We start from the raw sequence: 27921 nt of genomic DNA, 5'->3' as shown, positions 1-27921 counted from the left end.
CTGTGTTCAGTGTCGGATGGTGGAGTATGTGGATATCGGATGAGCACATCCTGAGCCACAAATTTTTGTTTCTTTTCATTGTGATAAAACGTACATAATGTAAAATTTGCCACGTTAGCCATTTTTAAGTGTACAGTTGAGTAACATTAAGTGCATTCACATGTTGCGCAATCGATCCTTAGAAATCTTCATCTTGCAAAACCGAAACTCTATACCTACTAAACACTAACTTTCTATTCCTCTTCCCCCTGGCTGGTGACAACCACCATTCTACTTCCTGTCTCTATAAATTTGACTACTCTTGTGTACCTCATGTAAGTGGAATCATGCAGCATTTGTGCTTTTGTGACTGGCTTATTTCACTTAGCATAATGTCTTCAAGGTTCATCTCGATGAAACGCGTTTCAGAATTTCTTTCCTTTTTAAGGAGAGCTACAAAGTTTTTTGATTCAAATATTTTTCCGAGCACACCTTGCCCTAATCGCCTTTGTGCCTCTGGATAAGAACCTCTGAGCTGCAAGGACCCAAAAGGAACCATTTCATACCAACAACTTATCAGAATACATAGTACCACATTCGGGGATAATTGAAAGCTTAAAGCAAATACGTGTAAATCATCAAGTTCTGAGGAAAAATGTATCCCCTACCAAGCTTGTGAATTCTCCACCTCATAATTAAGAACTGATATGATTATAAAATTATGGAGAATATTCGAAGAGCTTAGAAAAACATAAATTTGGAGAAAACATTGTTATTTAAACAATTTTTTAATTGAGCACATTTTTCTAAGTCACGTTTTTAAAAAATGGTTGCATTTCAAAGTAAGCTGGGTTCATATCTACCTAATGCACTTATGCTCAATTTGTCAACAACCCTAAAAGCTCTGTCATGGCCAAATATCCACATACACTCCTGCCTTTTCAGTGGATACTTCTGATTTAGAAAGGCACTTCTTGTCAAGAGTAAACAGTTCAAAACTCCAAGAACTGTGTGTATGCGTGTTGTATTAAATATGTATTACATAGAGTTGTTATGGATTCACATATGTATACACAGAAAAAGCTGTTGATGCTGGTTCTCTTTGTGGAGAGGAGCTGGGGATGGTGAAATGGAGAAAGTGTGAAAATGTTATGGTTCTGAGCTGTTAAGTTTATTTTTTCCCTATTATATTTGAAAAATGTTTTCTAGGTAGTGGTATTATAGGCTATTTTGGTTGCTCTCTATTAAATATTCTATACTAAAAAAATCAACAATAGGAAATGTTGCTAAAAAGAACTCATTCATTAACAAACTCCAAGACTACTTAAAAAAATCGGCCAAATCTGAAATGAGACAACATGCATATTCTAATTTTTCTCTCATCTTTATAAGAAATCAGTCTTTTTCCAAAATTAAAGTGGTAACAAATGATTACTACTTTGAGTTCATCTTCAGTATTTATTCAAATCTTCATTCAATGGGAGTAAGGGAGGGGAGCATTAGAAGTTGTAGTAGGAGAAAGTCTTTTTTTGTTTGGGTTTATGACACACACACACACACACACACACACACTCCAGAATGACTAATTTTTTAAATACATACCTCTAGTCCACCGTCCTGGTAATTCTCCATTAATCTCTGTATAAAATTTTCAACTATTTGTGGTCTGATAACTGAAAAGTTTTCTTTCATGACTCGGTGTTTCCAAAGGTCTAGAGGGAGAAACACACCAACACTAGTATCATGAAACACGGAACCACCATGAATAGCTATGGAATGGCAACTTTCCAAGACAGCACTGGACAGAGCTTAAACTATTATTTCCAAATACACAAAAACTAGTAGGTGAGGTGGGGGAGAGGAGAGATGGTTGAGGACACGAGATCCTCCAGAACATGGGAATAAAAAAGATGCCTAACAAGATTTCTAATGAAAAGATTTGGAAAAGCATCTCTAAAGGCAGTGAACAATATTCTGTTACCATAACTGAAAATCCTGAGTCAAATTTTATTATTGATCCAACTTGACATCTATTTTCATAAAGTTCCTATATGTATCTGAACAATTATTTTGGCCTAACACAATCATCAGAAATAAATGACGAGCTATTATATGTATCTGTTTAAGTACATTCCTGCTGTTACGGGCAAAATTAATTTGAATATAGAGTTAATAAATAAAGGGGAGGAAATCCAAAAGAGAGAAGAAAAAGTCAGAGATTAGAATTGTGGAAAGCTGATAGACTATAAACTTTAGCTCCTGGATTGAAGCAGCAACAGGGCTGACACATATGAGGCGAGGCATATACACGGTTATTCAGAGTAGCATTGTTTAGGATAGCAAAAGCTTGAAAAAAACACATAAACTGCGGTATGTCATTCCAGTGGAATAGTTATGCAGCTTTAAAAAAGAGAGGACATTTCCATGTACTGATATGAAGAGAACCAGAGATTGTTAAATGAAAAATTCAGTGTGCAGAACAGTGGATAGAAAATGTTATCTTTTATAAGAAAAATACAATAAATATAGTAAGGGGGAGGCTATCCCTCAAATCTATTCAAGGTTATTGCTCTAAAAATTCAGAATGCTCCAAAATTATTACTTCTCTCCACTTTCCTGAATCATTCAAGGTAGCACACATTATTTTTTCCACCTCATAAAAATCCTCTTGACCCCACTTTCTCTGTCAGCTATTGTTTCATTTTTTTGCTCCTCTTTTAGCAAGACCCTCAGAAAGAGATGTCCACCTTTACTATTTGTGACTTCTCTCAAAATCCTACTTAAACCCACTGACTCGGCCTACACCTCCACCACTTCCTTGAAACTGATTTCGTCATAAACACCAACGTGACACATATGGCACCATGTGCCCTCAGTACGGCTCACCCAGTGGTTTTCCTTGACCAGCAACATTTTACACAATTTATCAGTTCCTTCTGCTTGAGAAACTTTCAACACTAGACATTGGGACACCACTCTGCTCTAGTTTTCCTCTACCTCACTGTTCCTTCCAGACCCCTTTTTCTGGTTCTCCTTTTCCCCTCCACACCCTCAGCTCTTAGCATTAGAGTGTCCTAGGACTCGACCCTTGGTCCACCTCCTTTTTTCTATCTACACTCACTCCTTTAGTTATCTCATCTAGTCTCATGGCTAAATAACAACCCTCAAATGTAGATCCCACAGCCACCTGGCATCTCTCCTTGGGTGTCTAAAAGGCATTTCAAACTTCACTTGTGCATAATTAAATTCCTGATCTTCCCTCCCTACTTGCCATCTAAACTGATGGCGATTCTATATTCCCAATTGCTTAGGTCAAAAGTCTTGGAGTTATCATGGAGTCTTCTCTTTCTTCTACACCCAATACCCAATCCATTGGTGACGACTTTAAAAATTTCCCCAGAATCTGACCACTTACTACTCCTACTGCTTCCATGCTTGTCGGAGCCACCATTTCCTCTTGCTTGGATTATCGCAATAGCCTCCAAACCAGCCCCTCCCCTCTCCTGCCCTTCACTGTCCATTCTCAACCCAGTAGCCAGAGAGGTTCTCTCAAAATAAGTCAGATCATGTCACTCAAAATCTGGGACAGGCTCCCCATTATGTTCAGAGTAAACACTAGCGTCCTTGCGAGGTCCTGTGTGATCTGTCCTCCTTTCGTGCTTCTTCTCTGACTTCATCTCCTACTACTCTCCTTCATTCTTTTCATTCCAGCCACACTTGGGTCTTTGCTGTTTCATAAATAGGATATCTGCTTAGGGCTTTTGTATGGGCTGTTTTTCTGTCTGGAACACTTTTCCTCCAGATACTCAGATACCTGACTCCTTTGCCCTCTTCGAACTTTGCTCAAAATGTCACTCTCTTGAAGTCTATCTTGACCCCCTATTTAAAATTAGCATGTGCCCTCTTTGAACCTCCATAGCACCATCCTCCTTACTCTATTATTTTCTTATTTCTTATGTTTATTGCTTATTGTCTGTCTACCCTTTTCCAGGTGATAAACTCCACAAGGGTAAGAATTTTTGCTCCATGACAGTATGGATGCATCCCTAAAACAGTGCCTAAAATACAGTAGGCCTAGAACCTAGTAGGTGCTCAGTAAGTAGATATCGAGTGAAAGAATAAATTAGTGTACGCATAAATAAGCACCAAAAGGATATAGTAAAAACTAATTAAAAGTGGTTACACAGGAGGTGGTAGAGGAGAGTGGAGGCAACGAGACTTCTAATTATCTATTTTTAATATAATTGTGAGTTTTGAACCAAGTGTGAGTATATCTGTTAAAAAATAAATTTAAAAATAAAATGACAATGCTAGAACAATGGAAATATGTCAACACTCCTTAACTTGCATACAGAAGAGCAAAGGCACATGTGTATGTTAGTTCTGTTGGGGCCTACTTCCTTGTGCATGGCCCCAGGGGTGTCGTGAAACAGAGAGAGATCTATGGAATTAGAGGTAGGAGCCAAGCCCCACCGCACTCCCTTTTCTCTAGTAGGGGTGCTGGCCATCAGCAAAAGCGTGCACAGGGCCACTCCCTGCCCCAGCTGTTTCTAATTTTAGATGAAATTTCCTACTCATAACTTTATTTTTCTGTCAGGAGACTCAGGACACTTAAGAGAAAGCATCTAGCACAGTCTTCCCAGAAATATGGCTATGACAGAGCAGGAGCCTCGAGTGCAATGACATTGCACTTATTATTGAGGGGAGAAGGGTGTCCTGTTTTTGAAAATGGGATTCCATACTTCTTCTACAATTGGCTCCTTTCCATTATACCAAGTATATCTGATTTTCCTTTTCCTGTAGGACAATAAAAGTGAATAGACATATCACCACTGTCCTAGCACAGTGAAGGGAAAAATCCAAGAGTTAATATGCCTAGCAGTTCACACTTCGTAAGATGTTTAAGACTTCTATAAATCTCAGCTTTGACAAGACAGAGCTCATGTATATTTCAGACTAGAAATTGGATACTTTTCCTGGGTATTTTAGTGACAGGTGTCTGGCTCACAGATAAGCCTGGTGAGGGGCCACATCCACCACACACTTCTTGTTTGGGGACTATTGCCTGCCAAATACCCACAGAGTTGGTTTGGGGTTTAAATCTGGGCTCAGCTGAAGGGGAAGTATCTTATAGGATTGCTGAAAAATCTTCCTCAAATGATTCTTTCTCATGAGAAAGAATCTATAGGCAGGAGTCAGGGGAAGCCAGCAAAAGTAGAATTCATCCAAGAGAAGTAATTCCTGGCCAAGCGGAGCTGGCAGTCTCCAAATGTGTCTCATTTTCAGTGAGTGTGTGTGGTCACGGCTTCTTTAAGATTAAACTGTTTTTGACAGAAACATGAAGATGGGAAGGAGACAGCACACTGGGGGTTAAATTGCTGTTTTGTTCTTCCCTCACTGTTCCCATGTCTTTTTTTTTTAATTAATTAACTTTTTTGGTGACATTGGTTAACGAAATCCACTAAGTTTCAGGTGTACAATTTAACAGTAAGGCACATATATATTGCATTGTGTGTTCCCCTCCCATAGTTAGGTTTCTTTCTGTCACCACATATTTGACCCCTTTAACCCCATCTACCTCCCTCCTCCCCTCTCCCTCCCTCCCCTCTGGTAACCACTAGTCTATTGTCCATGACGGTGGTGGGTGGGGTGGGGGGACTTTGACTTCCTGGTGGCCAAACTCCTTCCCCTCTCTCCCTCTCTGGACACTCTCTTCACATCCTTCCCCCTTACACCCCGCAAGTAGCCTCCTCCTTCTAGGAAGAGCATCTCGGTTTGGTAGCATTTCACTTCTCTAGCACAACCACCAGCCCTCCCTGCCTGAGGGGCCCCTGGGTCCTAAGTCAAGGCAGAACTGAAACTTAAAGGCACACAACTGCCGAATGAGGTTGTTTTCCCTGACCAGGCAAGGGTGGAGGTGGGGGTGGGGAGGTTGAAAACCTTGTTGCTTCAAACATATGTATGTTTTTGTACTCCTGTGTCTCTCAAATTGCTCCCCAGAACACTAGTTCCTTGAGTTGATGATAGATGTTCCCAAGGGGAGAAAAAGGTTCTGTGGTCAAATAAATTTAAAGAACATATCTTACTCTATCTGTCTCCTGGAGATTTATAATTCAGATAAATAGAATAGTAAAGGCTCTGAGAAGGTCTAGAGTAAATAAATCTTTTAAACATTATCTACTCCAAATTTTTCAAACTTTTTTTGACAAAAACAAACAAAATCCTTCTCTCTCAAATCCTGCAAAAGCAATTAAGACTAAGAGTTGGTTGGTTAATCAAAAGAAGTCTGTTAAACCAGAGAATGCTTAAAAAATGACATGCACTATCTTAAACATTTACTTAAAAATACACAACTATGCAGACATTTGCCAATCTTCTAACAAGGAGTTTAGGCCTTTTCTTTGCATGTACCCACTCATTGGAGTTCTGTATTATCTTTCTTCTATAATATATGTGCATAGTCTACAATTTCTAGTGTTTGGTTTTTTTTGGTTTGTTTCTTTCCTTTTATGGAGAGAAAACTTAAAGACCATGAAACAATCCAAATGCATTATTTTTTAGATCAGTTTTATGTTCATAAAAAAGTTGAGCAGACAGTACAGAGTTCCTATATATCCTCCGCCCCCATCCTCAACACACAGCCTCCCTCAGTATCAACATCCGACTCCAGTGTGGTACATCTGTTACAACTGACGAACCTCCACTGACATATCGTTGTCATCCAAAGTCCATAGTTTACATTATGGTTCAGAAATTGTGGATTTGACAAATGTTTAATGACATGTGTCCGCCATTGTAGTACCATACAGAATAGTTTCACTGCTCTAAAAATCCCCTGTGCTCCCTGCCTATTTATTCCTCTCTCCTCTCTAAACCCCTGGCAACCACTGATCTTTTTAATGTCTCCATAGTTTTGCCTTTTCCCAAATGTCATATAGTTAGAATCATATAATATGAGCTTTTTCAGGTTGGCTTCTTTCTCTAGTAACATGCATTTAAGCTTCCTCGATATTTTTTCATGGCTCGATAGCTCCTTTCTTTTTCTTTAGTTGAATAATATTCCATTGACTGGATGTACCACAGTGTATCCATTTCAACTTAGCTTTTATAGAACAGATCTCTTTTTGTACTCCTATTTCATTGGTTTACATAATATATAATTAAATTATTCAAACACAATGACAAGTGAAAGTGACATAAACAGGTTTGGAGCAAACAATGATCGATGATGCCAGGCGAACATCCACAAACCAAATACTGTGAATAGTGAGTACTTTGTCAGCTCATGTTACCAAGGAATGGAAAGCTTCGGGTGAAGGGCAGTTGGGAGAATTCCTGCGTCAATATGTTGAGGAACTCATGTTCCAGGGCACGACGATGGGGAAAGCGGCCTAGATCATGCTCTCCTAAGTCTTTTGATTGTGTTTCTCTCAAGGGAAACATTTTTGTTCACTCACCTTTAACATACATATGTTTATGCGCAACTACCTCCAGTACAATTACTGGCTAATATTGCAGAGCATGATGTACTTAGGGTGAGGGAGGTCTACCAACGGTCTCAATCCATATTCCCAATGGTTTCTTTGACCTTTTAAGTCTTTTGTCTGACTTCTTATCAAATGTAATTAGGTTATTTTTTAAACCTCATAATGTGGCTGAAGATAAGCATGTACCAGGGTTGGAAGTGTCCCCTCTACTATTTCTTAATATTTGCTTGTGGATTGCCTCCCCATCGTTACTTTAGGGTACCTCAGTGCAGAGTGTCACTTCTTACATAAGGACTCAATCAATTTAGAAGTTCTAATATTTTCTTCCCATACTTCTAGGATATATGTACTCCACTTTGGAGACTTCTGGCCTTATAACTGCTCAGAGAAATTTAGAAAATCGATTAAAAATTACTTCGATGCCAAAATATCCATGATGGAGAATGGCAGAGTCTTTCTGAATCAGTGCAGTCCATCTCTTTGCTAAGGCAAACCCAGAGGCTGGATGAAGAAGACATCTGGAGCCATTTTTGCAATTTCTCAGGGAGGCACTAGCTCAGCTACCAAGAACTAGCACCAGACCAGACACATTTTTCAGATGCTCACTGAAAAACTGAAAACTCACTCAGAAGCTGTAAAAGATGAAGCCCCAAGGCAAAATAGGGAGGAAGGAAGGAGATAGAGGGGAGAAGTTTCGAGGGTTCTTTTCTGGCAGGTATAAATGTGGACACCGGCGTCAGCCAACAGGCAGAGAGGAGATCCGGAAGGAAGGACAAAAGCCTGCGATGTCCCCTAGCCTCAGTCTCTTCATTCCTAATTCCCTCTGGAGAAACCCCTAGCCCCAAGCTAACCTTCACCACAGAGGGTGGTCTTGCGTGATGAAGTAGCCTTCTTTGGAAGCCCCATCTACTATGGCTGCACCTGGCTGCTGAGATGAGCAGGAGGTGGTTTGATTGTCTTCTCTGAAGGTACCCAGCCTATGGAGGTCTCAGGAAAACGAAATTAAAGAAATATACATAAAAACGCCCCTGGCGCACAGTGGGGACTCAGTTACTCACACTGGGGGGAAGTCAATACAGGAGGAGACCCAGGCCTTCAGGTAAGTCATGCTGAACAGAGCAAAACACCCTCACTATTGGCAGTTATTTTAAAAGCTTTATGAGTACAGAATCTTAACAAGAGTAGCATTGGCCAGTATACTCTAGCCAAAGTAAGGTTTGGTATTATTAACCTTACCACCACTACAAATAATTCTCCCCCGCCCCTCCGCCTGACCTCCACTTCTTTCCATGAAGAGCTGACAAGCACCTTGCACAAGGCAGCAAACTGCACAGCCACAAGGCAAAGATGCTTCCTCCCCAAAGCCCCAACCCAGGTGTCACATAAGAACCACAGCCCCGAGAAACACGCAGATGGTTGCACCTGCTGTGCGCTTGTGGATTTTCTCCAAGGACACAGAAGGGAGCCACCTGGATGCAGCAAACACAGTATAAACAACGGGCACTTTGTCTCTTGTTAAATGTCCTGTAATTGGAGCTCAACCACACTCAGCACTCTGGTGACATTCAGAGACTCCCAGTGGGGAGTGGCTTGCCCTCTCACTGAACAGCCTATTCTCAGAGCCCTGTTTACAGAATTCAGTTACTCGAAGCACTGATAAAATGACAATGGTTTAGGTGAGGACCTAGGTTATTCATAAACATTACAATGTCTGTATACTTTGTCTCAAGAGAAAAACCTAATTTATTTTGCTAGGCAGACAACTCTTCTATAGCGCAAAGGCTGTAGATTTTCCTACGAAATTAGTAGGAGTTAGAAGTTGACATTACAGTTTAGACAGAATCTGCTATATAATCTATGGTGCCCTGTGCAAAATAAAAATGCAGGGCTTTTTGTTCAAAAAGCAAGAAAAAAGTGCCGTTATAGGTACTAAAAGATAGAATTTTCCTTTCTTCCATAGTCTCTCTCTCAACCTGTCATGGTATTCTTATTTGTTTTTAACGTGGTACTCCTAGGCATGGGAATGCTTGCAGGGCAAATGCGACCCTCATGGGCACCCAGGGGCCCCGTCCTGTGACTGGGTGCATGAGTGCACGTGGCCCACCAGGGCAGGACAAAGGCCCTGTGCCTGGCCAGGGGCAGAGAAGTTGAGCCAGGTGTCTCTAATTCCCATGAGCCTACCATCCAACCCACTGTGGGTGGACAACCCCAAAGGTATTACAGCCTTTGTCTTGGGATATTTTAAGTACCCAGGGATGGACAGTGGGCTTGTCCCCACTGAGTCACCTATCAAACACGCTGTGGTGCTGTCCAGCCTGGGATCCTTTACATGCTTCCAGGTACATATACTCAACCCTGACCCTCGCCAAGCTCAGGCCCTCACTGGGGTGGAGGGCTGTAGTGATTGCTCAGTGGAGGCAGTGAGGGGGATCTTAGGGGGTTCCTTGGGTGACAGAGAGTAGAGGAGCAGGCAGCTGAGAACTCCTCCTGGCAAGGCAGCAGGAGGTGGGCCTGTATGTGAGCCAAGGCAGGGAGGTGGGCCTGTATGTGAGCCAAGGCTCCAAGCCCTTGGTGCATGCTACATCACCTCACTGGATTCCATTTACAAAACAGAAATTCTAAGTTAAAATTAAGAGTTTCAAGATGGTATCCACAAAGCATTAAACCCCAAGTACCTCTGAGTCCTATCTGAGTGCACTGGTCACATGCCCACGAAGTGACCCTGACTTTAGACCTCAGATGAAAAGAAACAATTTTGATTGCCTTTCTACTCCAAATATATTCATTCATAAAATTTTGATATATATATGTCATATATATATACATATATATATGGAATAAGAAAGGCTTTATTTGTTCCCCCCATCTCAACTTTATTCCAGTTATGACTTAATCAGCAGAGTTGAGATTGGAGTTAACAAATGTTTTATTTATTTATTTATTTACTTACTTACTTACTTATTTACTTACTTAATTTACTTATTTACTTACTTATTTACTTATTTATTTAAATTTACTGTTCAATTACAGTTGACATATAACAAATGTTTTCTATTTAAAAGCCCTTTAAGTAGAAGGAAATATATCAAAGTATTAATGGTTCTTCTCTTTGGGCCAAGGTGTTAAAAAGTAATTTTTGTGTAATTTTCTAGGCAAGGTAGAGTTGTTATTGTTGTTTTTTTTTTTTTACCATGAATATGGATACACGGATTGCTTTTATAATTAGAAAGAAAACCAGTTAATATTATTTTTGTGAAGTAATAAAATAAACATACTTTACCTGTAGGTAGAGTACACTGCTGCTCTTTGGACTTTTCTGACAAAACCAGTGTTATCTCTCTGTTAACTTTTCTTAATACCTCCTGGATCATATGAATTTCAAGATTTTCCAGAAGCTTCTGAAGCTAGAGTAAGCAGTTTGAGAGTCAGTCTCCGCATTCAGTTTACTCTCTAGGCTCCTAAGTGAAATAACTGCAGACGGGCCTTGGGCTAGCCCTGTCCTCCAGCTACTCTCCCCAGGGAGGAAGGAAAGGCTCCTGTCTTGGGCTCCCATGTGGTTCTGCTGGAGAAGATGCACCTCTTTGGAGAACAACATCTTTTCTTCCTGGCACACATCCTGACTAATAAAATATAACCCTTTTACCAAGTTCCGCTAAACTGCAAAATGCTCAATGTCTGAGGTGACCTCATGTGTTTTGGGGTCTCTAAATGTGGCCAGGAATTTCATGAGCCGTTATTATAAGAGAAGCCCTCAAATCTGAAACTTGATTTAGACACCAAGGAGGATTTCATGAGATTTAAAACTCTATATGCAACCAAGAGAAAACTGTTTCAATAACTGTGAGCCTTTACTTTATTCATTATGCTTGCAGAGCACATGTTTCTCCCTGTTGGAGGTACTAGAGAAGAACCAGGGTTCAGAAAGAAAAGCAATGGGATTGGGACTGAACTCTGTGTGTGTGTGTGTGTGTTGTGGGGCGAGGCGCTAAGTTCTCCTTGATGCTTAATGGATATGCATCTCAGCATTGACACCTAAACAGCTAGAGGCTTTGCTCGCATGTTTCAATGAGCACAGCTACATGGAGCTGGTGGTGTCCCAGGGCCAAAGTGAACAAACACTTGGAAAAACAACTTCTTCACAAAGGTCATCTAACACATACCAATGGGCTCGTGCACAAATGGTGTTGTCTTATTCTCAGAAAACCAATCACTATTTTAAATATTCAATTTCCATAGCTATGTGTATTGGCAGGGGAGAGACTTGTGTATTTTATGTTTAAGATGCTAGTGGTTGTGTTTTCTATCATTGTCTTTTTTTGTGGTGGTGCAGCTTAATTTGGAAAAATTAAAATATAAAAATCTGGACTTCCAGTTCTGAGACATTAATTGGTAGTTATTTGTTTCATCAAAATCCCACATGCTTTTAAATACTTAGTTCCCCCTGAGCCTGTTCAATGATTTACAAAACTTCAATTTATACTTCTTAGACAAAACACCACTTGAGTATATCTATAGTTTTACATGCTAATTCCATAAAGCAAATTTTCAAAGCCAAATTCAAAATAGCTCCTGCATACCTGCTGAGTTTTTATTTCAATTTCTGAAGCTCCTTTTGGGGGAAGAATAGACTGACTACTTATTATAAGTTCTTCAAATTCATCTTCTTTTCCCATCCGCCTAGCTATAGCTTTCATGCTGGGGTAGAGAATGTCAGTTCTATTGAAAAAGGGAGAGAGAAATTACAAACAAACATATTTTTTTCCTAATTCAAATTCTCTAACAATTATTTTCATTCATGTTCTGTTTCCTGTCATCACATATAAACCTCCCAACTCATCAGACACTCACATCGACATGTAAATTCACCACAGTTGTCATTCCCTTAGTCAATATTAAATCCCAAGGCCTTTTCCCATTGGGTATATTTAATTTCAGTCTTCATTTTCAAAACATTGACAAGTCTTCTCATTCCCTAGTAACCAGGAGAGCTGACTATAGTAACTCATGAGACAGACAATTCAGATTACTCCACCAAAGTGAATCTCGTTGCACTCAGTAAGTTCCAGGGTGGTGGGTGGTTGCCTAGGGAATGCTTGTTTGGTGACAGACATATGGCAATAGTGATGTATTTTTCCTGCCAGTTAAGTCATTCCGGCTAGGATTTTAAGCTCCTAAAAACATCCTATCATCCCATAAACCTAATTATACCTCTGTACCCTATTATACCTCTGGCTGCAACACACAAAGCCCTCAGAGACTCAGCACTTGGGTCTAATGGGGCAGAGGGTGGGGAGGAGTTCACAGAAGCAGCATCTCCCCCACTCAGTGCTTGCTGGGATCCTATGAGCTAACAAGCTTAGAATCAGCACTGTGGGGACACTTTAGAAGCACAAGTTCACAGGTATAGAACTTTGGGTAAATGGTGTATAGTGTCGCTTGCTGGACCCTAGCACCATCACTGCAGTCAACAGAACCCAGCCTTTCCTGTAAAGCGCTGTTTGTCGAGACACATTGCCCAGCTTCCTCTGGGCTTAGTGGGGCTGACCATACTAAGAATCATGGACCAAATCTCACCCTCAGAGCAAGGGGCTGGGATTTGGCAAACCCTAGGTTCCACTCGTTCACATGAATTTCCACCTCAGCAACACTCACCCGTAGAGCTCCAAGAACTGTTTGTGGAGAGAGACAGAATTGATGTCCTGGCCTCCCAGCTTAAACTGACCCCAGTGCTCCTTCAGCACTTCCAGCTGCTTCCACAGTATCAGAAATGATCTCAGCAAAGCAAGGGACACCACCTCATCACATGGGCCTCCCAGAAGGTTGGAGGCCTTTGGGCTGCTCTGGAACAGACCTCTGAATCCTGGCGCTCTGGACAAATTTGGCTGAAAGCATTACAGAAATTCTTTATTGATCATGGGTCAATACAGAATAATCTTTTACCTGCGGCCTACGCAAAATGAAGTCTTTGAACACTGATTCTTCTCCCCGAGAGGAGTGGTTTGCAGACCTATGTAGTACACGTGGGGCTTAGAGAGGGAAAGTATCCTTCCTAAACAGACAGGACACGGTTTTCTGTTTGGCTCTTGAATCCCTTATTTTTATATCTCTTTTACTTGGGTACTAACATTTTATCTCCCTTTGAAAAATTAAGCCTTTTGTGTTTAGCCTCTGCATTCTGGAAAGTGCTCTTCAATACCCTTGAGATTCAACTCCCCATATGGTAGAGCAATAATATAACCTTAAATTGTATGGGTAAATAAATGGAAACTTAAATTTATCTTATCTATCTCCTTTTCCTTCTCCTATCCTTTAAAAGTTAGAGAACATGTCTCTTAATTTGAATTTATTATTCAATAGGTAATTTTACTTTAAAATGATGATTTGTTCATTCATTCACTGGTGTTTTTCTTAAATAAGAGTTTGTCGAGGGGCTATTATGAGCCCTGGAGGATGTGGTTGGAATGAGGGTTCTGGGTCTCTGCTCTCCTGTAGCCAGGGTATAAGGTAGAAGGGCCAGGTGACCCAGAGAGTGACAGACAGTATAGGGACCTGCATCCAGCCCCTCAGTCTGACAACAGTATCTCAGTCACAGGAAAAGGAGCTTTTCTTTGCAGATGAAGATGGCAAATCCGGATCATGATGCTATGACAAGAAGGGCCTCAGAGAACAATGAGGTAATAGCTAGCACCTTAGACACTAGAGTTTCCAGGTTAGGAACCAGAAGAACTACCACCTGGAGTAACTAGATCCTAGATCAGTGCTATTAACATGTCTAAAGAAAGGCATGGCTGCCAGAAAGAGGGTTGGTCAGAGGGAGAGCTGGCAAACAAGACCCAGGAGGGAGTGAGTTCCTGAAGACAGCTGGCAACCTCTCGACCTTGTAGCCTACCTCCTCAACAATCAGCTAATCCACGTGTTCCCAGATTTTTTAATCCTCAGAAACCTTTCATTAAAGGAAATCTTATACAGTGGCCCAACATATCCAAGAGACCAAGGCCAATCACAGTGACGGGGAGGAAGCAGCCTAAAGGCCACGGAGTTGGGCCTAGTGCTCAGAAAGCCCCAAGGTGCCTCTGAGGAACCCCAGGACTCCTGGGACCCAGGCTCTGAGACAATCTATCGCCTTCACTTCAGAGTTTTAGAGACTGAAGTCTAAGAACTGGTGGCACAGATGGGACAGGAAACTCAGAATTCTAACTCACTAGTAGTAGAAATTCCAGAGTTTCCTATTGTCTACAAATAGTTAAATACTCCTAAATAAAACAAATCATAAAACTACTTAAAATAAAAAAATAATTTTAAAGCAAACTTACTTTGTTAAGATATAGTTGACCCTTGCACAGCTAAAAATCTGAATATAACTTAAGTCGAATCCACAGATATGAAACCTGGAAATATGGAGAGCCAACTGTACATTGATTGAAAAAAATCTAGGTATAAGTGGACCCACACAGTTCAAATCCATGTTGGTCAAGGGTCAAATGTATTCTTATTAAGAGAAGTCTTCTCTTTCTAAGTGTTTTAAAGAATGGGAAAAGGAACAGGAGACAAAGTAAAAGAACAAAGTAGGGGAGGTGAAAGTGTCAGGGAACAATGATAATTGATCAGAAACAGGGCCAAAAAATGATCAAGTGAAGAACCAGAGGGCCCAATATGCTTTTAGTCTTGGCATTACTTGGTCTATACCCAGCTTTGCAAGGGCTCCTTCTAGGTGAAGCATCTAATTCTATTGTAGCATTCAGGTGGTGCATCTAAAACATTTCCTTTTCCACTAACTGCCCTGAAGAAGACTTGTGACTCAGTGTTAGAAAGGTATAAGGAAAATCTATTGGAAGGCTTCTGGAAAAGATTTTCCTCCTTTATAAAAAGATCTTCCTCAAAGAAAGCTTTTTTTTGTTCCTCTTTTCATCTTACAAGGATGAAGGTGGCATTTTGCTGACATACCCAGGATGGCAGAGCTGGGTGCCTGCAATCTACTTGAGTGACTGCACTGACCTCAACTGTTTTGAAAGATTAATACACTTCTCTAACTGAAGTCATGGCTAGTGGGACAAGCTGTTACATATGGCAAGTACACCCTAATTGGCATAGAGTGGCATCTGCTTAAAGGTGGAAAATAAAAAAAAAACTTCCAAAAGAGTGGTTTGGAAGTTGAAACCTGAAGGATAAGTAGGAGTTAATCGGATGGTGAAGCAGAAAGTGGAAGAAGGAAGTTTTCCACCAGAGGGACCAGCTTATATGAAGGTACAGAGGAGAGAGTGCATGGTGCATTTGACAACATGAAAGAAGTTGAGGGTAGAAATACTGGCCAGAGTCAAGCTGTGAAGTTCTGATTAAGGCATTTGGACTCTATTCTCAGGGCGTTTGCTAATCACTGATGAGTTATAGGATGGAAGTGACATAGTCAGGTTTGCATAAAAAATAATGGACTGGAATAGACTGGAAGGATGCAAGAGTGAATACAGGGAGTCCAATTGGAGGTTATGAGCATAACTTTGGACTAGGAGATGATGATCATCTGGACTGGTGGACATCTGGGTGGGGAGGACGGATGAAGAAAAGTAGATAAACTTGAGAGATATTAAAATAATAGGATAGTAAAACTTGGTGTTTGCTTGATTGTAGGGTATACTAGAGAGAAATCAAAGATGGGTGTCCAGGTTTTTTGGCTTGGACAGCCAGGCAGGGAATATCCAAGGAGCAAGCAAGTTTGGGGGCAGTAAAATGAGCTCAGTTTGGGACACACTGTCTCTGAGATGGAACAAGGTGGTTGAGCACATGAATCTGATAGGATTGAGATTTGGACTGAACATGTAGATTTGGGAGTTGCTGCATGCAAGTCATCAAAGTCATAAAAGTAGATAGGTTTGCCTAGGGAGAGGGTGAGAAGCAGAGTGACACAGTGAATGAGAGTATGAGGGAGCTCCAGAGCAAGGCTGTTGGGGTGGCATCAGGGTTTCTCTCCTCAGAGGCATGTGACTGGGCACATCACTTAACCTTTCTGTGCCTTGGTATTCTTATCTGTAAGATGAGGAAAATGAAAGTACCTACCTCTTGGAATTATTGTGAGGATTAAAGAAATTAATATTTAAAGTATTCTGAACAGATCTCGATTATAGCCAATAGTAGTATTAATAATATCCATCACAAAGTTATTGATTAGACACAGAAGGCACAGTGCCCAGGCCTCACAAAATGTTTTAATTTCTTTTAAAATCAGAAAAAAAAAGAATAAAATGGTTTAATATATGACATTAACATATTTTTCTTTATATTAACACAGTTGTAAACTATAAATTTTAATTTTTTGTTTGTTTGTTTTATGGAGGAAAGGGCCCACAAGACAAAAGTGGCTAGAGCCATGGAAGTCAAAATGCAGCCTGGTAGTAGTAGTAGTGAGACAATCCCCAAAACAACAACATTTTCGGCAGAGACAGGGGAGTCTACAGGGAAGTCTGAGAAGCGTGGCCAGCAATGTCAGAGGAAAACTAGGAGAGAGTTGGCTTTGGAAGCAAAAGGGAAGAGAGGCTTCAGGAAGGACACACTGTCAAATGCTGCCAAGGGGTCAGGTTGGAAGGAGACTGAAACGTTTCCAGAGGATTTAGTGACAAGGACGACTGTGCTCTTGATGACAGTGGTCACAGTGGTGCGATGGGTAGGAAGAGAGATTGCAGTTTCTGATGAATAGATGAAAGGTAAGGAAATACAGATGGCTGGTGCACACGTCTCTCAGAGAGGTTAGCTCTGGGAAGGAGGCTCTTTAAATAGGAGCACCAGCTAGCTCACCCTGTATCCAGACAAGTCTCTATCTGGTTCCAAGATACATGCAGAATTGTTTCAAGTTATGACCCCAGGTGGGCTAGTGGCTCTTGGTAACTTAGAGTTTCGGAGGAACAAGTAAGTGCAAAGGAGAGAGTGCTTGCCTAGGAGCCCATAGGCTAGCTGAGTGATAAAGACGGAAGCCCAGGCTGGAGATCTTCATCGGGGGCCCTTATCTTACCCCTCTGGTCCTTCCTACTCCAGTCCTAAATGTGGGATTCACATGGAAAAGCAGCCAGCAATGGAGCATTTGTTCCATTTGGTTTCGATGGACCTCCCATAATCTTTGTTCTATTTTTAAAATTAAAATAAATGGATATACCACCAATCGCAGGACTTATTGTGAAAGAAAATACTTTGAAGTGGCTTTGACAGGCTACTCCGGCTTCATTGCTGCTCTTGTGCAGCATTAGCACAGTCTTGGGACCCATTGGGAGAGGCTGTGGGCAGACGTGGCTCTCAAGTCCTTCTCCAGACTAGGAAGGTTTTTTGGGACAATACAGCATCAGCCAATAAGTGGACTGTTCACCAAGAATACCTGTGTATTTTTGTCTAGTGTGGCCTGCTGTCCTGGGGCACCTTCCATGATCAAATGATAGTGGCTCAAAAGTACATCTTCCATTAGCAGTTGCATGCCCACCAGCTCTCCATGAGCCACCTTGAGGTCAGGGCCACTTAACTTACAGAAGCACAGCTAAAAACAAAAACAAAACAAAACAAAACAAAAACATCCATTTTGAGGACTTCTATGTGTCCTTTACATATGGCTTTTGGGAAGAAAACTAGGAGTAATTGTGTTTACAAGCCCTGCCCTCTCAACTGTTAAAACATTCCATAGAAATCAGAGCAACATTTCTAGCTCAATGTCTTCTTTGAACATATAAGACTTTTGGCTCTGTATGGAAATCCAAGTTTCCCAGCCTTACAGTGGTGTCTGTACATGGTGAATGTATAGCGTGATACCAATTTTTCTTTAAAAGTACAGAAATAAACACATGTGTGCATAGGGAAAATACTGGAAAAAATAAACCTAAAATGTAAATTGTGATTGTCTCCTAGTAGGAGGCTATGACTGTTTTTTTTAAAAAAATAATTTTTACTATTTTACTTAAAAAAAAATAACAAAACTTTTTGATTTATGGAGAATTTTGAGCATATACAAAATCAAATAGAATAGTTCCCATTACCCAGCCCCAAGAACCATCAATCTATGGGCAGTCCTGCCCCATTCCCATTACTCTCCACCTCCATATTACTTTGAAGCAAATTTATGATTGATTTTCATGTTGTTCTTAATACTTTTCTATATTTTATGTTTTTCAAAACAAAAACATGATAATATTTGCATAAGTGATGAGAGGGAAAACACATAATTGAAAGAAATTCTCCTTATGAGTTTTGCTTAAAGAGTTCTCTCTATTACTGTTCCTAGGTGAGTCAGAGTCAGAGGCTCCTGAGCTGCCAGCCTGGGTGTTTCTCTAAGAGGCCCAGAGAGTGATTGGAAGTGGAAGGCCTCTCTCCCAGATATTAATGGCCATGGCAATTTTAGCTGAGTCTACAGCAAAAGTTGATAGCAGTTGAGACCATGATTCTCTTGTGTTTTAAGAAAACATGACTCGCCTTGCAAGCACTGGGTTTACAGCCTCATTAGAAACCATTCTGTTTATCTCATAAATTATTCAACACTGCCTAGAGTGTGGAGGATTTGACTTATGGGTCCAATGACACTTGCTTTGCAGTCTGCATTCAGTGCTCTCCATGACAAGTGGGAAGACCTATCCTACCTGCATATTATATTCCAGGGTATCTGGTCTGCTACTCATAACTGGAAATGGTCCTCCATCTTCCAGAAATGCTCTCCAAGGGAACAACACAAATGCCTAAAAGAACCAAATAATAAACATGATAATACTGAACTGTGTCCACAAGTAATAGATATCTGTATATGAACAAGATGTTTGTGTCTGCACCCCTAAATACTGTGGATGATTTATTTATTACGTAGAAATAATTCTTGAGGTATAGTCCCTGATGATGTAGGAAAGAGAGTAATAATCGTATTTAACAGAAAGTGGCTAAACACAGACGGTACTGAAGACTTCAGTGTAGCTAGTCGGCATGAGTGTTCGAAAGTTCCAGAATAATATAATACCAGTGGGACATATTTATAATCAATAAACTGAACTTTCTCAAATGTTCTCAATATTAGGAATCTTAAAAATTTGTCCTTCATCGCCATCGTGCTTTAGTTCTAGGTAACGACTCCAAGTCAATGCCACAGCGTTACACCTAGACCTCTGTCTTCTCCACATCACTATCCAACAGGGTTACATTTGATAACACATGTTATAAGTGGGGCTATTCAGCTCAGCTGCTGACCTCATTGATGTATGGTAATTCCTATCATTATTATATTATTAAAGGGAAAAGATCAAGTGTTGGTTTTGCTGCCAGCTGTGAGCACATACACTGTTGCCCCAATTAATCTGTTGAGCAGTTTGGAGGCAAAAACCCTGACTGGGAATAACAGCAAGTCGTGGGGGCCAGACTGCTCTACCGTGTAAATGAAGGGGAGCCAACTAAGACTGGAGTGCATTAGAGCACTGAGAGCCCCTGTGATTTTATTCATTCATTCATTTATTTATTTATTTATTTATTTATTTATTTATTTATTTATTTATTTATGCCTACAGCACCTGGTCTCCCTATTGGTCCCCCATCCAAGTACTAACCAGGCCCGACCCTGCTTAGCTTCCAAGATCAGACATTGGGCTTGTTCAGGATGGCATGGTTGTAGACCATGGATCCTGGCTCCACTGGGGCGTGAACCCAGGACCTTCTGGGTGTAAAGAAGATGTGCTAACCACTATGCTATAGAACCACGTCCAGAGCCCCTGCAATTTAAACCAAATGGAAACAAAGTGACAAAATTCCTTATGCATAACACTCCCTTTTATAGGTATAAAAATACCTCTGAACGCACCTGGAGGCTCTGTGGACCCAGTGGCTGAGGCAGGCGGAGCTGTGAAGCAAAAATGCTCTTCACCAGAGAGCTACTCAGTGGTGGCAACCCATGGTACATGCCATCTGTGACAGACTGGTAGGCAGGAGCATTTCCGGCTGTCAAAAATGTCCTTCTACCAAAACACGAAGGGAATCTCATTAAAAGCAGTTACTTACGCTTCTAAAGCTCAACACTTTCTTTAAAGTTACTATAGCAAGATAACATTTTGAGATATTAACAGGTTTCTTCTTCTGCTACTTCATCCCTCACCCTGTCAGGATATATAGCCCTTCGCTCTCACAATTCACAGGGGGAAAGGTAGATACAGTTTACACTAGCACCGTTCAATAGAACTTTCTGCAATGTGGACATGTTCTATATTTGATTGTCTGATATGATAGCCACTAGCCACGTTGAACACTTGAAATGTGGTTACTGCAACTGAGGAAGTGAGTTTTAAATTTTCTTTTATCCAAATCAATAGTAATTTAAAGTTTTATATTAAATAGCCACATGTGGCTACTGTATTCACCTGTAGTTCTAGAACAAACATATAGCTTGTTGATTATTTTAAGACCAATAGCTGAGACAACAATTCTTGATGTATAAAACCAAATTTTTAAATTAAATAATAAAAATCTGGGGGTTGAGAGAGAAAGCTTTTTGTTTTGTTTTGAACAAAACTTGGCTTTGCATATCAAGAACCAAAAATCCTGAAAACTAGAGCGTGAAAGTTTTACCATAAATTGTAGAGAAGGAAATATGCATGATAAATTACAATGACTTTCTTGCCCGGAAGGAAATAAGAGTTTAGCAAGCAAGAAAAGACAGTTTCTAGAGCTGAGATCTATTGGATGCCAAAGAAAAGATCCTGATACAGGATAAGTTGGGAGGAGGGTATCTCAGACCAGAAGGGACCTTTTGCCTGGATCCTTCAGGGGCTTGGCCCAAGGCTGTATAAAACAGACATAAAAAGGAAGATCAACAATGACTAAGGGAGATGTTAGCACTGATGGAAATAAGGCAGCCTACCAGAAACTCGTAGATAATCAACGTGTAGGGGAAAGACCTGGGGAGTGCCTGAGCCCCCACAAGTGGCTGTCCAGCAGGGTGCTGAGTAGCAGGCCAACCAGAAGGGATCTGGGGATGGACCAGCTAATCCACGACAGAGGCGGGTGAGGTTGGCCACTCCTCCCTGACCGCTAGCATGGTTTATAAGCTCCTCCAGGAACTTGGATCCCTCTTGAGAACAATGAAGGAGTAAAGGGTATGGTATGAGACCTAAAATTAAGGTCCAATAATATGTGCTGACTTGAATGGCCTAAACACAAGTTTCCCTCCCCATTCTGCCCCCATGGATAAGGTCCCCTAGTCAAACGAACTTCTTTATCAAAGGGACCAAGTACAGTCCCTGCTTACCCCTAAGTAGTAGTTTCAACTCCCTGTATGGACGACAAAGGGTGCTATAATAAATCATAAGTTCCTAACAGGCAGGTCATGGCGGGTAGTCACGCCCCAGGCCTATACCTTCTTTAGCGAAGGTTTTAAAGCAAGCCCTGTTTATTGTTCTTGTGCATCTAGGTTAATACACTTTCGAGATGCTCCTTTTCAGACTCTTCCTTCTAATACACGACCACCCTCAAAAAGCACATAATCTTAACTATCCTGTAGTCCAGTCCCCACCTTGCTTTCTCCCATCTCCATGGAATCTTTCATATGTCCCCTCCTTAATTTCAAATGCATAAAAGAAACTGCAAACTTATTCTCCAGAGCATTTGAGATCTTGCTCCCCGGCACACATCATGAGTCTGGCTCAAAAAAAACTCTACATGTTTGGATGTTTCTTACACAGACACCTGCCAGACCACAAAATTATTCAAATGAACCAATCACATCCTCCTATGGGAACCAAGTACAAGGTCCTCTCGATGCTACAAAGACCTCCTCCCACAGCCCCTGGTTGTTTACTCTGTTCCCAGCTGCAATTCCACTGTGGTCCTGAATGGCAGGTAATGTCCTCTTCCCCTGGGCTGTCAGTATAGGTGACTAATAAACAGCTGTTATCTCATTTGCCCAGTGTTTAGTGCCATGTGTTCAGCCATCCCCATAATCCCTTCCTTTCCAACAGGTGAATAAGAGGCAATTACAATAAAGGGAAAGGGGATAATCTTGAATTAATTAATTTTAAATGTCAAACTCACCACTTTTAAACTCTAAATATTGCTGAATGACATGGAATTGGAAAGTTTAATGATTTTGCCATCAGCAGAAGTAGGGGCTTATGAACTTAAGTTCAAAGACTGATAAAGGGAGCTCTAAATTTGTACATCGAACCGTTGTACTAGTACCCTTTTCACATTTTCATCAAAATTAACAAAGGATAGTTGAGTACTGTTATATACTGAGACAGTGGATAAAATAATTGATTTATTCTGATAGCTCGAGGATGGATTTTGGAGTTGTTCAATGGATATGTTAACATAAGAACATTCAAATCCGTAGAAAATTTTTATGAGTTTATTTGAGCCAAAATAACAACATCTCAGGAAGCAAGATCTCAAATACTCTGGCGAATGACAGTTTCTCAGTTCTTTTTATAGAATTGGAATTCGGGAAAGAAGTAAGGAAGATTACACGAAAGTGGGAGAGAAGGTGGAAGAAATCCAGGTGGGGAAATCTCTAGGATTAGATTACAGGATAGTTAATACGATTATGTGTTCCCTTGAAGGTGATTACACCTCCTCTCCAAGGGGTCTGAAAAAGAGGATTACTCTGGCATTTCAGAGCTGTGTTAACCCATAAGCACAAGAACAATGGATGGAGCTTGTTTAAGGCAAAGATAAACTTTTTACTAAAGAACTTATAGGCCTGGGTGACTCCGCACCAAGACCTACCCTGCGAGGTTACTTTTGGTCACCAGAACTGGTCAGATTACAATCAGAGCTCCCTTTTCATTCACAGATATGTAAACATTTTTTCCTATTTTTTCATATTTTTCACATATTTTCTTAAGATTCTCAATGAGCCCTGCCAAGGGACCCATGACTTGCTCAACACCCAGGTGACAGTGATGTATCAAACACCAACTATGTACAAGGCATTATGCCAGAAACTGAGAAGCGAAGATGGGTTTGATCTTCACCTTCATTCAGCTTAGTAGGGCCCCTTGAGGCAGAGCTCATTATCTAACTGCTTCTGAACTTCTAATTGTTAAAATAATAATAATAGGCCAAAATGAAGTCACTTTTGCTAAGTCACATCACCAAACCAACACTTCATAACTAACCTAAATGCAATTTCAGCCTCTCCAGGAAGAGAATTTTAACCAATCAGTCTGAGATTTCCTGATCATCACTAGTGAGGTAATCTGTCTATAAGACCACATGCCTTCTTCTAAGGGGAGGTGTCCTTGCCTGAAACAATCCACTCTCATTTCTTAGTCCCACCCTCTTTCTGCCTATAAAATTTTCCGTTTTGTGCAACTCTTCCATGTGCCCTTCTAGTTGCTAGATGGGATGTTTCCTGATTCATAAACTGTTTAATAAAACCAATTAGATCTTCAAATTTACTCAGCTGAATTTTGTTCTTTATCACTCTAAACTCCCAAGGCACTTTCTCCAAGCACACCTCCCGTATGGCACATATAGGTTGTATATATCTACTTAAAACAATGGTAGCAAATGGCAGAATATTCTAAGGGAAACATTATTTTCATCCCAGATCAAGAGCATGGAAGCCCAGTAAGTATCCCGCACAGCCTCTCCCTAGTTGGCTCCTTTCCTGTCATTCCTGCTCTTTTCTCTGTCCAATCCTCAGAATTATTTCTCTCTCAGCCTCTGGGTTCAATTTTGTTCACATCTCACTCGTTCAATCCTTGACCGTAGTTTATATTTTTAATTTTCTTTTGTCTATTATGATGTTTGACATCTTAAAAAAAAACCCTTTCTGGCAGGGGAGAGACTCTCCCTCCCTGGGCTAGCCAGTTCTTAGAGATAGCAAAGGACTCAGCACGGAGCGTGCCTATGATATGCAAACTAATCAAGCCAGAGCCATATCTCTTCTATCTGAGTACACACCTGGAGAGTCAATATTCCTCTGCCTTAATCATCCAAGGGCTAGTTAACAGGCAATTAGAGACCATTCCTATAGACCAAAATCCCCTAAAATTATTCAAATTTCCCTGTCTTATATGATTCACCCTGTCCTGCCTTGCCTTTGCAGTTCTAAGCAATCTCTCTGCTCCTGAGGTAGATGCTTTCCTAGGTGGCCCTGTGTGGTATGGCATGCCTCTTGTTTCTAGGACTTGTAAGTATAATAAATTTTGTTTTCCCGAGTCTCTCCTATGTCTCCTCTTGAGGCTGCACCTGACTGACCATCACAGAAAACAACACAAAACACTGACATGCTGCTCTCTTATCCTGGCAAGTTTGTGCAGAACTTTGTAACTACCCAGTGGCAGAAGCAATCACAATTCTTGGCAGAGTTTAAGAGCTCCAAACACAGCTCTGTGCACATACTAGGTCCGTTACTTTACAGATTCTTGGAGACTGTTCTTAAGAGAGACCAGAGTCAAATGATAGGTGCCACCACTGATTACATCATTGGATATTCTTTTTCTCATTTTCCTGATTCCTCAGTTTAGACCACTGTTCTTTCTTCATAGAGACCATATCACCTCCATCAATAGAACTGTTTATCAGGGAGCTGTACAGTGTAATACTCTGTAAAGGTCTTAAGGTAAATTTTTCAGCACTAGAATCTCTTTTATTTCTTCCCTCTCCCTGAATCCCGTATTTTAAAAGACTTTTCTACCAAATATCCATTAAGCATTTTTCTGTTTTTAACTCAAAGCCACATCAGCCTCCATCCCAAGCTCTGAGCTGCAGGAAAAGATAAAGAAACATGATATAGAGAGGAATAGGACTGGCGCCAGATAAACTAGATAAATGTAAATTCTGCTATGACAAGCTGTGTGACCCTGGGCAAGTTATGCAACTTCTCTGAATCTCTATTTTTTCATCTGCGAAATGGTGAAAATGATTCCAATCCTGTGGAGTTAGTACAACCCAAACAATTTCCCTCTCTCCCTTATTTCATTCAATTCTTACAATTCCAATTAAAAACATAAGAAAGGAAATAACATTTTCTTTACCTGCAAAGCTTTTGGGCAAATGTATCTTTTTCATCATGCCTTTAGAAATACTGAAAGGGTTCACAAGTTCCTGTGATAACTCACTCAGACCCTCAGTTGGCAAACCCTGGATTATACCTTCTAGCGGAGTGGGTCTGATCAGTGCAGCTTGTCAGCAACCCTCAAGATACAGGGAAACTCATAAGAATGAAAGGCCAGCTTGTTGCTTGTGCCAGTGGTGCACCTGCCAACTGCCAGCACCTATTAAACTCAGGTGTCTCCAGCAGCCCACCAAAATACTGAAATAGATGCACCAAATTCTCTAAACTATTCTGCTACACTCAAGTTGCCTTGCAGTCAATAAGCAGTCAAGGGTTTCTTGAATGCCAATCATCCTGTGTGTGAGAGTTACGCATAGCATGGTCCCAGGCAAGCTGGTTCAAACCAGGGAATTCATAGGGCACGTGCTAGAGTCATTCTTGGATGCAAGGATATCGAAAAGAAAAACAAACAAAAATGAAAAACACCACAAAGTGGCCTGAAGAGGCCAGGCAAAAATTATAACTCTTCCGAGATCAGACGAAATTGGGCACATTCAGGGTGGTATGACCATAGACAAAAAGTTGTAACTCTTAACTTCTCATCGACACTGGAGACCAGGATCATGGTCGTGAGCTAGGCCCAGCTCACATGAGGCCTTCTTTGTATCTCTCAGAAATCTCCAGATAACCCTGAAGTACACTTTAATATTTGCATGTTTAGAAACACTTAAGCTAGATGAGCATAAAAATAAATTAAGAACTGGGGAAGAAAACCAACATAAATTCATGGACTGAGAGGACAGTGTTGCCTTCTCTGAAGATCTCCTAAATCTCTAGGATGTGCTCCTAAATCAGTAAGCTGTTGTGCCTTCAAGATGTTTCCTCAAGTTTCTCCTTTTTACCATAATCATTCTGCACATCAACAATACATTCAGATTAGTGGCGTTTTTCATGCCACATATTTTATTCTGCTCTATAGAGTTCCTTTGAGGGATTATTTTTATTTTTATTTTTTTTGCCTCCTTCCATTCCTGAATTGCAAAGCAATTCTATCCTTTAAATAGGGGGATGGCATACTTCTTCTTAAAGGGTCATATGGTAAATATTTGCAGATTTGTAGATCATACAGTCTCTGCTGCAACTATTCAACTCTGTGGTAAAAGCAGTCAGAAATAATTCATAAATAAATGGGCATGGCTGTGATCCAAAAAAAGTTCACTTATGGACACTAGAACTTGAATTCCATATAATTTTCATATGTCACAAAATCATTTTCTTGAATTCTTTCCCCAACTACTTAAATATGTTAAAGCCATCCTTAGCACACAAGCCACACAGAATCAGGCAGGGGCCTATGGCAGTAGTTTGCCAACCCCTGACTTAAATAGAGAGATTGAGTAGAACCACTGCATTTGCCTTCAGTGCAAATGATTAATTCACTTGAAATTAAAGATAAGCTCGACCCTCAAGCATTTCTTGCTTTGGCTAATAAATAACTCCTGTGGTTGGCGGACATGCCCAGAGTGGATGATATGATTCCCATGCCACGGGAGGACAGTAGCAATTTCCATCAGGCCCTTGCCCGAGCTTAGTGGAGGGCAGGTCCACCAGGATCGAGTGAAACTTTTGTGTGTAGAAACATGCATCTGTCCTGTAACCCGAGCTGGTCTGTGCAGAAGCCAGATATTAGATGGTTCTACGGGGCCACTGTCCTGTTGTCCTTGAGCTACATCCTTCCCTGCCTCCCCCTAGTCTACGGAAGCACGCAGCTCTCATTCTAGGTAGGAATTCAGTTCTTTCTTTTTAAACTCTGGAGATGCCTTCAGTTTACATAAACAAAAAGTTCCCTGGGGCAAACATGCACATTTGCTCAGAGTTGGTGAGCTCTGGGAAGGGCGAGGGAACTTGCCCAAGCTTCTTTCTCTTTTGATTATCTAAGGATTTTTCCTTGTTTGCAGGTTTAGCATTAAGTAAAATCTGCAAGAGGGATGACATTTACTGTTCAGCTTCTCTTTTTCTGCTGCTTCTATGCTCTGAAAACCCAAGTCAGAATTTGCAAAAAAATTGTATAGGGTGAAGAAATAGGACTATACCCTGAAATTCCTTCTGGGTTTCGGCTATACAGCGTTAGTAGGGGGCTCCTCTTCAGAGTCCCCTTTTCCATCCACACTGCTGCCTGGCATCCATCCTAGTTCTCAGGCTTTGGAGTCAAATGCACCTAGGTTCTAATTCTGGCCTGCTACTGACTAGCCGTATGATTAAACATCTCTCCCCCCGCCCCCCGCCCCCCACCCTTGTTCCACCCCAAGAGTTTGGAAGAAAAAAGACCTGAAGAAATGCAATGAATGGACTCATGGAGATATGCTACCCTGAGTAGTTCCCTCTGAGGTCCTCTGGGGAATATACTGAAACCAGACATAGGACACAGCGCTCTCCACTTCTGCAGACTGAGTGTGCCAG

The 27921-nt window shown here is 40.9% G+C and overlaps 1 protein-coding gene and 1 pseudogene across 1 annotated transcript in view; both read right to left on the bottom strand.

Annotated features, from left to right (window-relative positions):
- LOC120608203 (uncharacterized) overlaps positions 1-27921 on the bottom strand; it is a 132644-nt gene that overhangs the window by 20126 nt on the left and 84597 nt on the right. Inside the window, exons 30-36 of the mRNA XM_039869987.1 lie at positions 20269-20422; positions 19070-19165; positions 17824-17979; positions 13119-13348; positions 12044-12182; positions 10747-10870; positions 1582-1691 (exon numbers count right to left, since the gene is read on the bottom strand). Coding sequence (XP_039725921.1) covers positions 1582-1691; positions 10747-10870; positions 12044-12182; positions 13119-13348; positions 17824-17979; positions 19070-19165; positions 20269-20422 — 1009 coding nt within the window. The remainder of the gene's footprint in view (positions 1-1581; positions 1692-10746; positions 10871-12043; positions 12183-13118; positions 13349-17823; positions 17980-19069; positions 19166-20268; positions 20423-27921) is intronic.
- LOC120610455 (uncharacterized) lies at positions 19970-20084 on the bottom strand (annotated as a pseudogene).

The sequence above is a fragment of the Pteropus medius genome, unplaced genomic scaffold (assembly GCF_902729225.1).
Source record: "Pteropus medius unplaced genomic scaffold, Ma_sr-lr_union100, whole genome shotgun sequence".
NCBI lineage: Eukaryota > Metazoa > Chordata > Mammalia > Chiroptera > Pteropodidae > Pteropus > Pteropus medius.
This window is presented reverse-complemented; position numbering and strand designations above follow the sequence as displayed.